The sequence below is a fragment of the Acartia tonsa genome, chromosome 2 (assembly GCF_053477335.1).
Source record: "Acartia tonsa isolate MP-2025a chromosome 2, ASM5347733v1, whole genome shotgun sequence".
Taxonomy (NCBI): Eukaryota; Metazoa; Arthropoda; class Copepoda; order Calanoida; family Acartiidae; genus Acartia; species Acartia tonsa.
The window spans coordinates 37860532-37873075 of NC_137261.1; the positions used below are offsets into that span (position 1 = coordinate 37860532).

Consider the following 12544-nt stretch of genomic DNA (forward strand, 5'->3'; position numbering starts at 1 on the left):
TGACACCTTACTTTTAAAATTCTGTTGAGTAATTATTGAAAAAATCTATTTTTTTAACCTCGGTTTAATAAAAACTTTAGACCTAAAAATTTTCTCAAACAGACATAAAAAACATGGGTTCATATATACCTTTAGAATCAGAAAAATATTACGAATCCATTGTAAGCAAAATTGAAAAAAAGTAAAAAAATAAAAAATTAAACAAATGGCCAATTGTATTTTTTGTTCAGGCAACACTATCGTCTTCCCTTTTTTACCCCCTCTTTACCCCCTCTTTACCCCCTTCCCATTTTTATACTCAATTCAAGAATTAAGACATTGCCTGTACAATATAATATGATATTTTCATATAATTCCTTTTATTGTAGTTTATATACTATATTGTAAACTTTTTTTTTCAATTTTGCTTACAATGGATTTGTAATATTTTTCTGATTCTAAAGGTATATATGAACCCATATTTTTTTACCTGTGAAATAATAAAATTAAGTTCAAAGTTTTTATTCTTGTGGGTTTAAAAAATCGATTTTTTCAATAATTACCTGACAGAATTGAAAAAGTAAAGTGTCAAATTAAAGATCTTACTATTTTTGTTCATAATGGCCATTTTCTTTCTTTTTTTTGTTGCATTTTAGTACCTTAAAATCGACTTAATTTAAAAAAAACAAAACTTAAATTACTTAAAAAATAAGAGGTCTACAAAAAAACCGATTGCATATCTGAATTCTATGAAAAATTTTACATCTACTACTTACTAAAAGAACCGGCTAGCTATAAAAAAAAAGTTGATACCAGTGGCGTGCGAACCGAAGGGGGCATTTGGGGCAATCGCCCCCCCCTAGCGACCAAAACGCCCCCCCCTGCCCCCCCCTAGCCACCGCCCCCCCTGCCCCCCCCCTAAATGTTAAAAAATGCCCCATTTTGCCCCCCCCTGGTCAACAAAAATGCCCCTTTTTGCCCCCTACCCTACAAAAAGCAAAACTATCCCAGTTTCCAAAAAAAGATCAAGAAATACTCAAAAAAAAAAATTTGGCGCTTCGCGCCAAACAGACGGTTACTATTTATTTAACCTTACCAAATTTTTAAATTAGTGTAGAAATTAGGTTATAATCTTTTTTTACTGAACATAACAAACCAGGTAATAGGACGTATTTTATTTTGTATAATATAAAATTTTTACCAAAGAAATTTTGTACATCCCAAATGATGATACACAAAATTACCCCTTATATAGATTACAATTAGTGGATGAAATGTATGGAAACTCGACTTAATTAACCAACCAATCAAAATTCCATTAAAGTCCCCAAAGTTGTTGAGCCAACGAATAAGAAAATTTTATATGAAATATTGGGGACTAGTTTTATTTCTATAAAAAACATGTGTAAACAACAAATATTCAATCAAAAAGTTATTTTATATAAAAAAGAAACAGCGTTGATATTTATCTAAGCCTTTTTCTCAACACTGTATGTCTGTCTAAATGAATAACTATATATGATGTCATATTATTTTCAGTATAAGTTTATCATTTTTTTTGTGTACATACCCATACAAAAAGACATGTTTTTTTTATGGCAATTTTCATTAAAAACCTCTAAAACTATCTACACTCTATATTCCTTACTTGATAAATTACACCACTCTTGTTGTCTTTAATTGATTTTAGTTCAAAGGGGGAGTAAATATTTTTAGGTGCGCTTCACGCACCGCCCTTATAATTCCTTGGAAACACCACTTAATCAAAAATTAACAGAGTTTTAAAGTGCCATTTAAAGAGGGTAGGATATGTTGATATAAGTTTTTAGCTTCTCTATAATTCACTATGGCTGTCAGTACCTAATGCTAAGGGGGAAATGTGATTTTTTCAACTGCAATTAAAAATAGAAGGCTAAAACTTAATGTTAACATTCCCATCATTATGGAGTATAATTAACTATTAAAAATTCATGAAGGTCGGACTGCTTTTCAGGACGTTTTTGGCTATTTTTGTATCTTTTAAATTTTGGGTATAGTTCCTTTTGTGACATTGCCTCTTAAGGTGTATTTCGTCGTATTTTCACAGTAGCTTTTCACCTATTTATAGCTCCTGCGGGGCCAATTGCCTAACCCTGCGGGGAAATTACCTGGCCTAACTTAACCTTGAATAACCTATTAAAAGCTATTATGAAAATACGACGAAATGCCCCTTAAGAGGCATTGCCACAAAAGAGACTATACCCCAAAGTTTTCCATATTTCTAAGAGATTTTTATATCTGTAGATGAAAGGACAAGTAATTTTTTTTATTTTTTTTTTACATAGTTCTTTATATCTTGGTTTTTATGGTACAAAAAATTTTTTTGTGGATTATAATATTAAAAAAAATAAAATTTCTTGCTGTTTCGAGCATCCAGAATGTAATTTACTTTGACTGTCATCACACAACATACAGGAAAAAGGATTTGTGACTTTTTCTACCTAAAATATATATTTATTTCAACAGATGCTCTTTAAATCTACTTGTCTGTGTTCTTATTAATGATTTTTTGTGCTTTGCTACTTAAAGATGTTGTCATCCTTGTTGTCATACAATAAAGAAATATTTAAAATCAGTTTTACATGTTAGATTAATTTTTGGTAAATTATTTCCAAAATGAGTGTTTTTATCTCCACCTTCCCAAAAATTTTTTAATTGGGTTATTCATCCTTCCTGCTGAGATTTTATAACATCCCCTTCCTCCCATAAAGAAATGTTTTGTGGTGGGGGGGGGGGGGGGAAGGTTAAATTATCTTCTGTACTTTTTTTTCGAAGATGCTTTCTAGCTCCCTTCCCTTCGGTCATTGCAGGGTGGGGAGAAGGGATGGGGGGGGGGGATGAGATGGGGGATATAAATGGGAAATAGGGATGGGGGAAGGGATGGGGAAGAAAGGATAAGGACTAGAAGGCCCATAATCAAATAATCCCACCCCTTAAAACGCCCTTATTTAAAATTAGTATATATAATCAAAATGCCCCCCCCTAAAGCAAAGTGCCCCCCCGGGGCACTTTGATTTAGGGGGGGGCAAAATTTTACTAAATCTTCAAAATGCCCCCCCCTAGACAAAGTGCTTCGCACGCCACTGGTTGATACACCTTCTTTTCTTTACAAATCAATGATATAAAAATACCTATTTTAGTACAATCATCAAAAACACATTTTGAAAAATTATTTCAAGGAAAACGACATTCAAATAAATATTTTATGGAAGTAAAAAGTTTCAAAATAATTCAAATAAACTATTTCTGATGTAAATAATGTAAGTATATTGTATATTAATCAATTTATCTATTTGTTTAGGAAGCTACAATAAATTGGAGACACAAAGTGGAACGTTGCCACCTCAAATGCGATGAGCCTTTACAATATAGGTAAATTAACAAAGAAATATACGGTTTTAAATACCAAAAAAATATTGATTTCTAAAATTTACTTATTATTTACTCAGATTTTGTTGTGAACGCATTTAAGTCACCTTGAACTCAACAAAACAGTTGATAACACAAGGAATAAATTTGGTTGTGGATAAGGGTGGCTGCAGTTAAAGGTAGCTGATTCTTCCTTCTCTTAACCGCTGCTACTTCAGCTTTTTCTCAGCTGTTTGAATTGGCTACAGCTGCTAAAAAGCTATTTGTTTTTTGTAGACATTGTGGAAACAAGGAGACTGGTTTTAGTTGCATTACAGTGGGACAAGAAGAACCTCATTGTATTGAGGGATGCTACTGTCCTGAAGGGCAGTTATTAAATCAACAAGGTAGTAACATATACTCATTGTATTGAGGGATGTTATTGTCCCGAGGGACAGTTATTAAATCAACAAGGTAGTAACATATACTTATTGTATTGAGGGATGCTATTGTCCTGAAGGGCACTTATTAAATCAACAAGGTAGTAACATATACTCATTGTATTGAGGGATGCTATTGTCCTGAAGGGCACTTATTAAATCAACAAGGTAGTAACATATACTCATTGTATTGAGGGATGCTATTGTCCTGAAGGGCAGTTATTAAATCAACAAGGTAGTAACATATACTCATTGTATTGAGGGATGCTATTGTCCTGAAGGGCAGTTATTAAATCAACAAGGTAGTAACATATACTCATTGTATTGAGGGATGCTATTGTCCCGAGGGACAGTTATTAAATCAACAAGGTAGTAACATTTACTCAAAAAGTGGGAGGGATCCCGTGTGGGAGGAATACCGTGGGAGGAATCCCGTGGGAGGGATCCCGTGTGGGAGGAATCCCGTGTGGGAGGAATCCCGTGTGGGAGGAGTCCCGTGTGGGAGGAATACCGTGGGAGGGATCCCGTTGGGAGGAATCCAGTGGGAGGAATCCCGTGGGGAGGAATCCCGTGACTACCATTGATCTTGCTATATTTCATTAGACTTACTTTTTTACTTTTTTTTTTAAATCTAAAATAAATAAATTGGGTTATCGAATTTAACTTCCCCTAAAGTGCCCTAGAGGCCTCTGGGGGGCATAGCCGCTAGTATATTGATATATCAACAATTTACGAAAAATTGTAACAGTCTATCGTAAGCCTTCCCAAGAAAGTAAAAATTCTAACTTGTGTTTCACTTTCATACATAAATTTGATTTAAGTGGGACACATGTCATAATCGATCAGACTAGAGTCAAGCAGTAAAAAAAAACTGTGTATATGTAAGTTCAGTCGTTGTGGGGAGCCAAGTCACTAGTTTACATGAAATGAAACTTAGTTTTAATTCTTTTTTGTAAGGCGAATGTATTCCTTTGTCAAGTTGTGGATGTTTAACTCTAGAAGATGGAAGCATAGCAGACCCGGATTCAAAGGTTTAGAATTTTATTTATTAGATAAGTTAAAATTTGAGAGACAAAAGTGTTAGAACCAATTACAGCAGAATAAAAACAATAACATGTGTTTCATTTACAAACATTTAGAAACAGACATTGAAAACTGACAATTTCGTTTAGTAATTAATCATTCAAATTTTAACTATAGTTTTTTAGACAATAAATGTATAAGTATATATAAATACAGACAACTACCTGCCCCAAGTTGTAGAAACCCCTTTTGTCTGCTAGCCAACTACTTTATGTTCTTTCGTAGGGACTCAAAGACCCAATAAAAAATCAGGACAGAGTCCTAGCCCTGTAGGCAGAGTTACATATAGCACATGCCCCCTCTATTCTTTAATTAAATTTCAGGTCTATAGAGAATCAACAAATGAAATATGTAGCTGCCACAATGCCAGATGGAATTGCAGGTGATTATCTAAACATATCACAACACAAGGATGCCAACATCCATAAGTAGCAAAGCACAAAAAATCGTGGAATATACAACCGGTCAAAGGGAGATACAGAACAGATGTTCAGTTGTCCTAATAAAGAATAAAAGGAATGAGAAGATGCAAAAGCTAAAAGAAAATCACGAAACCTCTAAACGTAATGTCTTTTCAAGCATGACAGACTTACAGACGGACAACATAACGTCTAAAATAGATTCGTGGAAGCATATAGATGTCGAATATGTCATATAAGATTTTAGCTGTCTATCTTCAATAGCAGTAAAGAAAATCACATTTCCCACTAGCGTTACGGACTAACTGACGAACAGAGAAAGTGAATTGTAGAGTAGCTTTGCCTCTGAAAATTCTAACCAATCTTGTAGAAATCTTAATAAAGATATAGAAAACTACATGGTCCTTTAAGATGATGGTGGGGGTTCAAGGCGCTTATAATCCCCCTCCCTTAAAATATTGATTTTAATTTTTTACTGTGAATTAATCCTAAATATTATATGACAAAGAGGGTGACTTTTTCGCCTAATTTCCTAAAGTTTGGTGCAAGATTCCATTCATGCGCTTATTAGGTCAAACTGTTCTTAATTATGCGTTTAGTTATGCTAGGCGTTTGGTCATAATTAACAACAGTTTGACCTAATAAGCACATTTGACTGGAAGCTTGCTCACAATTTTACGGAATATTACAAAAGCTACTATGTCATTTATTTCAAGTATTGCAACTGAGGAAGATATTGAAGAGTATATCAGAAGTCAACACAAATGTGTTGGAAATAAAGAGTTTAGTAAGTGTGCAAATTATGGTCTTACGTGCCAGGTAAATAATTGGAAACACCTTGAAATAGTTGATAAAATCCTATCTTCTATAATACAAAGTAGAATGATGTCTGTCCGTCTGTCCGTCTGTCTGTCCGTCTGTCTGTCCGTCTGTCTGTCCGTCTGTCCGTCCCTTAAGATCTCGGTAACCAATGAACTGATCGGATTCTACTCTTCCGGGTATATGCCTACTGGTCCTGTGGTGGTTTTAGGCTATTTTCTTGGAGGGTGGGACACCCCCAACCCCCCAAAAAACAAAAAAATCCCCCTCCCCCTTTTTTTTTTTTTAGATTTCCTTCGTCCTCTTATGAATTTCGCCAAATTTTTTTTTTGATCACCTCTTGGGGCACAGCCCCTAGAGGCTAGGGGCGAAACCGCTAGTAAAGATATAAAATACCAGTGGCTTGTTGCTGCACCCTTAGCCTCGAGAGACTTTTATTTAAATTGGAAATATAACCTTTCTAAAACTCTTCGTATAAATTGCAGGACTCGTCGCATAAGCCTCAATCTTAAAACAAATTCCTAAAAGATGGATTGTTTGTAATGGAACAGGTTTAGACATCCAGCTGAATTTTAAAGTTATAACATGACGATTTCACTGAGGCTTACTCTCGGCTGACGCTAGGCTGCCCAGCCCTGATAAATTGTAATTATTGTATAGGAAACAAATTAGCAAATATATTTACTAAAAGTCTATGCACTATTTTAACAACTCTTCAATAGTAAGTATGAAGATTCATTTTATTTGTTTAGAGTATGCATTTACCATCAACTGATAATCAGACTGACTGCAAACCTGGATGTACATGTATGGAAGGTAAAAAAATTATGAAATCGAAATCTGGCCCCTTATTAAAAGCAAAGCTTTTCTATAATTAGGGTAGGTCTGTCCGTCCGTAACGGCTAGCTCTTTTTTGTTAATTTAGACATGTTATATTTGTCCTATCGATTTCAAACTTTGCCTGATGATTTCTATAATAGTTAGGTACGATTTAGGATAGGTAGCAACCCTGTAATCATTACCAGAAAGTCCATACGTCCATTTAAATCATGTTCATTTTAAACTTTTTGTTTACAACAGCTATTGTATGATATAGTTTTCATATTCATCTGATTTTTGGAATAAGGATTTCTAGTACAACAATGTACAATATTATAAGCGAAGCATCTCTATAGTAAAAATTCTAAAATAAATGTATGTCCTTTTACAGTATCATGTATTTTTGCAAATTTGCTGTAAATTTATGTTCAATTTTGTCTTTGCTTACAAATTTGTGTTCTACCTATTAAATTCTACAAGAGTTATTGTTCGTTTGAATGTTGTCATCCTTGTTAAGTATTAAGTTATAGGTCAACCAATTAAAAAAGAACAAAAAATATGACATCTTATGTTTTAGGTTATGTGGTATCAGAATCAGGGAAGTGTGTCCATCCTACAGAATGTCCTTGTCATCATGGTGGCAAAAGTTATTCTGACGGTCAGACAGTTAAGAAAGACTGCAACCAATGGTAATTCATCAAAAATAAATTTTTTAGTAAAGGGAATTTTCGAACAACAAGTAATCAAATAGTGAGCGTTTTTTTGTTAAATTATAATTATCTCTATAATTAAACCTATCCATTTATTTACCCAGCTTATTGTCCTATAAAAAAAGACATTATTTATCTTGCAATAATTATTCGATTGTGTATGGTTTCAAATTAATTAGAAATGTCCTTGCTATCTATTCTTAATCTAACTCTCTTTATAGCTTATGCCGAGATGGAATATGGTCCTGTACAAACAAGGAATGTCCGGCTGTTTGTTCCACATGGGGTGAAGGTCACTTTCAAACTTTTGACAGGTTACATTTTATTTTCAACGATTACTTACAAGAATAATTTATCCAACGAATTAAAAGTTAGTAATTTATCGAATTTTTGTAATATAATCCATGCCGGAATGTTTCTTACTGTTAAAATTTTCCGCAAATATGTGATAAAAAATTTAATAAAGCAATATTCATTACGCAATGTTGTAAGATATTTTAAATACAGTAATACTTACATTCTATCATTGAATACAATAAAAATGGACTAAATCTAAAAACATTGTTCAATCAAACATTATAGGAAAGTTTATGATGTTCTTGGAAGTTGTGATTATACTCTGGCCAAAGGTTCATTGTCATCCTCAGATTCATTTTCCATCAGGTATTCATTATTATAAAGTTGTAGGATTTCTGTCTGTTTGTCTAGAATAGAAGTTTTCTAAGATTGAAGACGACCGGACAGAGCGTACTAGATTTTCCGGGCAGTTTAGTTTTGTTAGGGGAGTTTTAAATGTCGTTGCAAGTTTAGTATAAAAGCATCCCAAAAATATATAGCAAGAATATTATAGGTACACATATACAGAAAAGGCATATATGATCTCTTATGAATAAAGAATTTAGCTCAAATTAGATGTATTGGAACCACGTGTCTATACTAACCACTTATTATTCTAGCAGACATAAAAGACAATGCCAGATAATTTAATGTACAACTCCTATTCTCCAACAATTATTTCAAGGCAAAAATTACAAATATTCACTGTGTATTTTACTATCCCTATAAACCTGATTTTTAGTGTGAAGAATGTACCTTGTGGGACAAGCAGTGTGGTATGCTCCAAAGCCGTACAGATCAACATTGGTCAGGGGAATAACAAGGAGTTTATAAATCTCAATAAGGATGGAGAGTGGTTGCACAAACATAAGTTTAAAAGAATTCAGGTAAAATTTTACTAGACTTTCCTCAAATAATAATGAACTGAAAAATATGTCTTTTCGATAACTTTAAACATGTTACCTAATCATTTTAATTAATAGATTCATATATAAAATAGATTAATGAAATAAGAATTACTTTAGATTATTGACACTGTGCTATACCTATGGATTGAGATCCGAGATATTGGAGTGACTGTACAATGGGACAAGGGAAACAAACTTTATGTTAAACTTGACCCAAGGTATTTTTTTGGCTGTCTAATTTAGAATTTCATCGAGTTTTGTACTTTAGCAACTCCCACACTCATCTTGAGGTTTACAAAATTTCTTTCTCGAGAAGGTTGACTTCCTTTACCCCATAATAGCCTAAAACCCAACTACTCTTCTAAATTCCCTTAAACTGTTGAAAAGCAATAGATGCTTTTATGGGATCTTACTAGACATACATTCTTTCATGCAGACATAGTAATATTATAGTATTAAATATTTAGGATATTAAGATTGGTTTAATTACTTTAGGCCATTCCTCAATTATTTCAAATGAATTGATGCACTATACATTTTTTATGTTGAAATTTTTACTTTAAATCTCTAAAAGGGGCAAAAATAAATAAAATTTATCAACACTATAAGCATACCATAAAGAAGACACTACTCCATATCATACAAGATAATAATTTTATAATCTAACAGGTGGAAAGGATCTATCCAAGGATTGTGTGGAAACTTTAATGATGACTCTTCTGATGACCTAAAGTCTCCCGGAGGTGATGTTGAGTCATCAGTTCTCAGATTTGTTGACTCCTGGAGGATACATGGATATTGCCCCAAGGCTGAAGCACAACAGGTATATTTTGAATACAGTAATAGTGTCTGACTGATTATGACGTAACAAAAAAATTAGCCAATGAGAGGCCGTTATTGACCAATGGTAAAATTTACAGTGGCCTCTCATTGGCTAATTTTTTTTGTTACGTCATAATCAGTCAGACACTATTACTGTGTTCGTATATTTTTTTAGTTTTTCTGTCCGTCTGTCAGTCAGTCCGTCAGTCTATTGTCTATATCCCTATTGTGGCTGCTATTCAGGATAGACGGCTGTAAAAAATTTATTTGGTCAATTGGTCATTGCTCAGTAATGCTACTCAAATTAAACACATATAAAAATAAGTGAACAGTTGCGGAATTTCTTTGCTATCATTCTATATTCTTGATTTTTGACCGCTGAACATCTTAAAACTCTTTAAATCACTTGGTCCGTAATTACATCTATCATTTAAAACTATTTAGAAGTGAAAAATTATTGAAAAAATAATAAAATTATTATTGGTTCATTTAATGTGAAAAAGATATTATTGTTTTTTGTATTACATAAAATTACAAAATTTTAGGACACCTGTAATCTATTTCCACACAGGAAGATGTGGGCGGACAAAAAGTGTGGAGTTCTGAAAAGTTCATTATTCCAGCCATGTCATTCTGAAGTTCCATTAAAACCATGGTAAATAATTCTTATTGGCAGCAGCAGAAAAACTGGAATGAATTTAAGATAACACACATACCATTTGATAAAAATTGTTGCTAAGATGTACTTAGAATTTTTGTCAATTACCTTCACATTTGCACCAACACAAGCAATAGCGCAAAGATCTTCAATATTATTTTAAAAACTAAGTCTGATATGCTTTCTATTTTTAATAAATAATTTAATTTTAGTTTTACTACATTTAAAAATTGGCAAACTCACTTTTTATACTTAATGTAATAATCAAAATGTGTCAAATAAGGTTGGAGAGATGTATAAAGGACACTTGTGGCTGTAATGTTGGAGGCGATTGTGAGTGTATGTGTACAGCGGTTTCAGCTTATGCACAGGTAAATATGTACATTTTGTACGCTTGTATAATATTGATGATGATTGTGAGTGTACATATGTGTACTAACATTTCAACAAGAACGTCAACGTCCAAAAATAACGTCTAGACACATTATACTAAAAACGAAATTAATTCGAAAAAAATAATAAACCTAGCATACGTGATTTTCAGCTGTTGTTAGTGGTAAACACATAGAAGAATTGAAGACCTTTTTATCTGTACCCCAAATATTATTTTGAATTCATTTCGCTTGTTTGCTACACCTTATTGATGCTGTGAGTATTGGTTTAAAAAATATGACGTAACAAAAAAAATTAGCCAATGAGAGGCCGTTATTGACCAATGGCGGCATGCGTAGTGGACTCTCATTGGCTAATTTTTTTTGTTACGTCATATTTTTTAAACCAATACTCACAGCATCCACCTTATTCTTGGCGTCTAGAACCACATTTTATTGCTTGAATATAAAAAAAATGTTTAAAGGATTTGTTTGAAAAAAAACGGGAATAGTCCCTTTCGTAACATCGCCCCATAAGGGGCGATTCGTCGTATTTTTAAATCAGCTTTTTATAAGTTATTTTAGGTTAGGTTACGAAAAATACAGAAATGTATCAATTAGAAAAAAATCCCCTATTGACATATAACTATCTACTATATTTCTATCATGAATACATATCTTTTTAAGGCATGTGCGAGGGCAGGAGTAAATATCAAATGGAGGTCTCAAGGACTTTGTCGTAAGTATATGATATTACTAAAACATAAATGATTGACATAGATATAAAATAGATGTAATTTACACTAGAACGTCATGGGTTAAATTATATTATTCGGTTAATTCGGTTCATAAATTATCTTTTAGAAATAAAAAAAAAATAATGATACCTTTTATACCTATATTGAAAATATATTTACATAACTATCTAAAAAAATAGGGTTAAAACACTATATATTTTTAATTTCAAGCCCTGCAATGTCTTGACCGCCACAGCTACTCTACCTGTGCCTCCAGGTGTCCACTCAAGACTTGCCAGAATTATAACAAATATTAATGTTTAGCCCTGCAATGTCCTGACCGCCACAGCTACTCTACCTGTGCCTCCAGGTGTCCACTCAAGACTTGTAATTATAACAAATATTAATGTTTAGCCCTGCAATGTCCTGACCGCCACAGCTACTCTACCTGTGCCTCCAGGTGTCCACTCAAGACTTGCCAGAATTATAACAAATATTAATGTTTAGCCCTGCAATGTCCTGACCGCCACAGCTACTCTACCTGTGCCTCCAGGTGTCCACTCAAGACCTGTCAGAATTATAACAAATATTAATGTTTAGCCCTGCAATGTCCTGACCGCCACAGTTACTCTACCTGTGCCTCCAGGTGTCCACTCAAGACTTGTCAGAATTATAACAAATATTCCAGAATATCGCAGGCATCAGCGAGCACAGAAAATCAAATGTTTATAAGGAAAACATATTTCTATATGACTAGAAATACCTTTTCTTGTAAGAGAGAAGGAGAGTTTGGGGGGATATTTTTAACTCTAGCCCTCTTCTTTTCTTGGACATTCTAGTTGTGAACACTCACTTAAATTTTTTAAATATCATGATCCAACAAAATATTTTGCCGTTACCTTCAAAGTTCCTAGTTATACACAAAACCCCTGCCCTTTATCTAGAAAAAAATGAAAATACCTACAGGAGAAATAGTTTTCTGTGTGAATGTGTTTTTCTTTGTTCATATTAGGTTAGGTTATATTGGGTAAAAGGTATAGGCATTTTAGAGTTAGG

General features: G+C 33.3%; 1 protein-coding gene across 1 annotated transcript in view; it reads left to right on the forward strand.

Moving 5' to 3' along the window:
* Nucleotides 1-12544, forward strand: part of LOC145311748 (hemocytin-like) — a 78122-nt gene that overhangs the window by 1450 nt on the left and 64128 nt on the right. The window contains exons 3-18 of the mRNA XM_080150725.1: nt 3320-3390; nt 3664-3773; nt 4764-4837; nt 5213-5271; nt 6025-6127; nt 6880-6943; nt 7524-7635; nt 7878-7970; nt 8239-8319; nt 8735-8879; nt 9018-9118; nt 9570-9723; nt 10268-10377; nt 10664-10751; nt 11439-11490; nt 12089-12186. Coding sequence (XP_080006851.1) covers nt 3320-3390; nt 3664-3773; nt 4764-4837; nt 5213-5271; nt 6025-6127; nt 6880-6943; nt 7524-7635; nt 7878-7970; nt 8239-8319; nt 8735-8879; nt 9018-9118; nt 9570-9723; nt 10268-10377; nt 10664-10751; nt 11439-11490; nt 12089-12186 — 1515 coding nt within the window. The remainder of the gene's footprint in view (nt 1-3319; nt 3391-3663; nt 3774-4763; nt 4838-5212; nt 5272-6024; nt 6128-6879; nt 6944-7523; nt 7636-7877; nt 7971-8238; nt 8320-8734; nt 8880-9017; nt 9119-9569; nt 9724-10267; nt 10378-10663; nt 10752-11438; nt 11491-12088; nt 12187-12544) is intronic.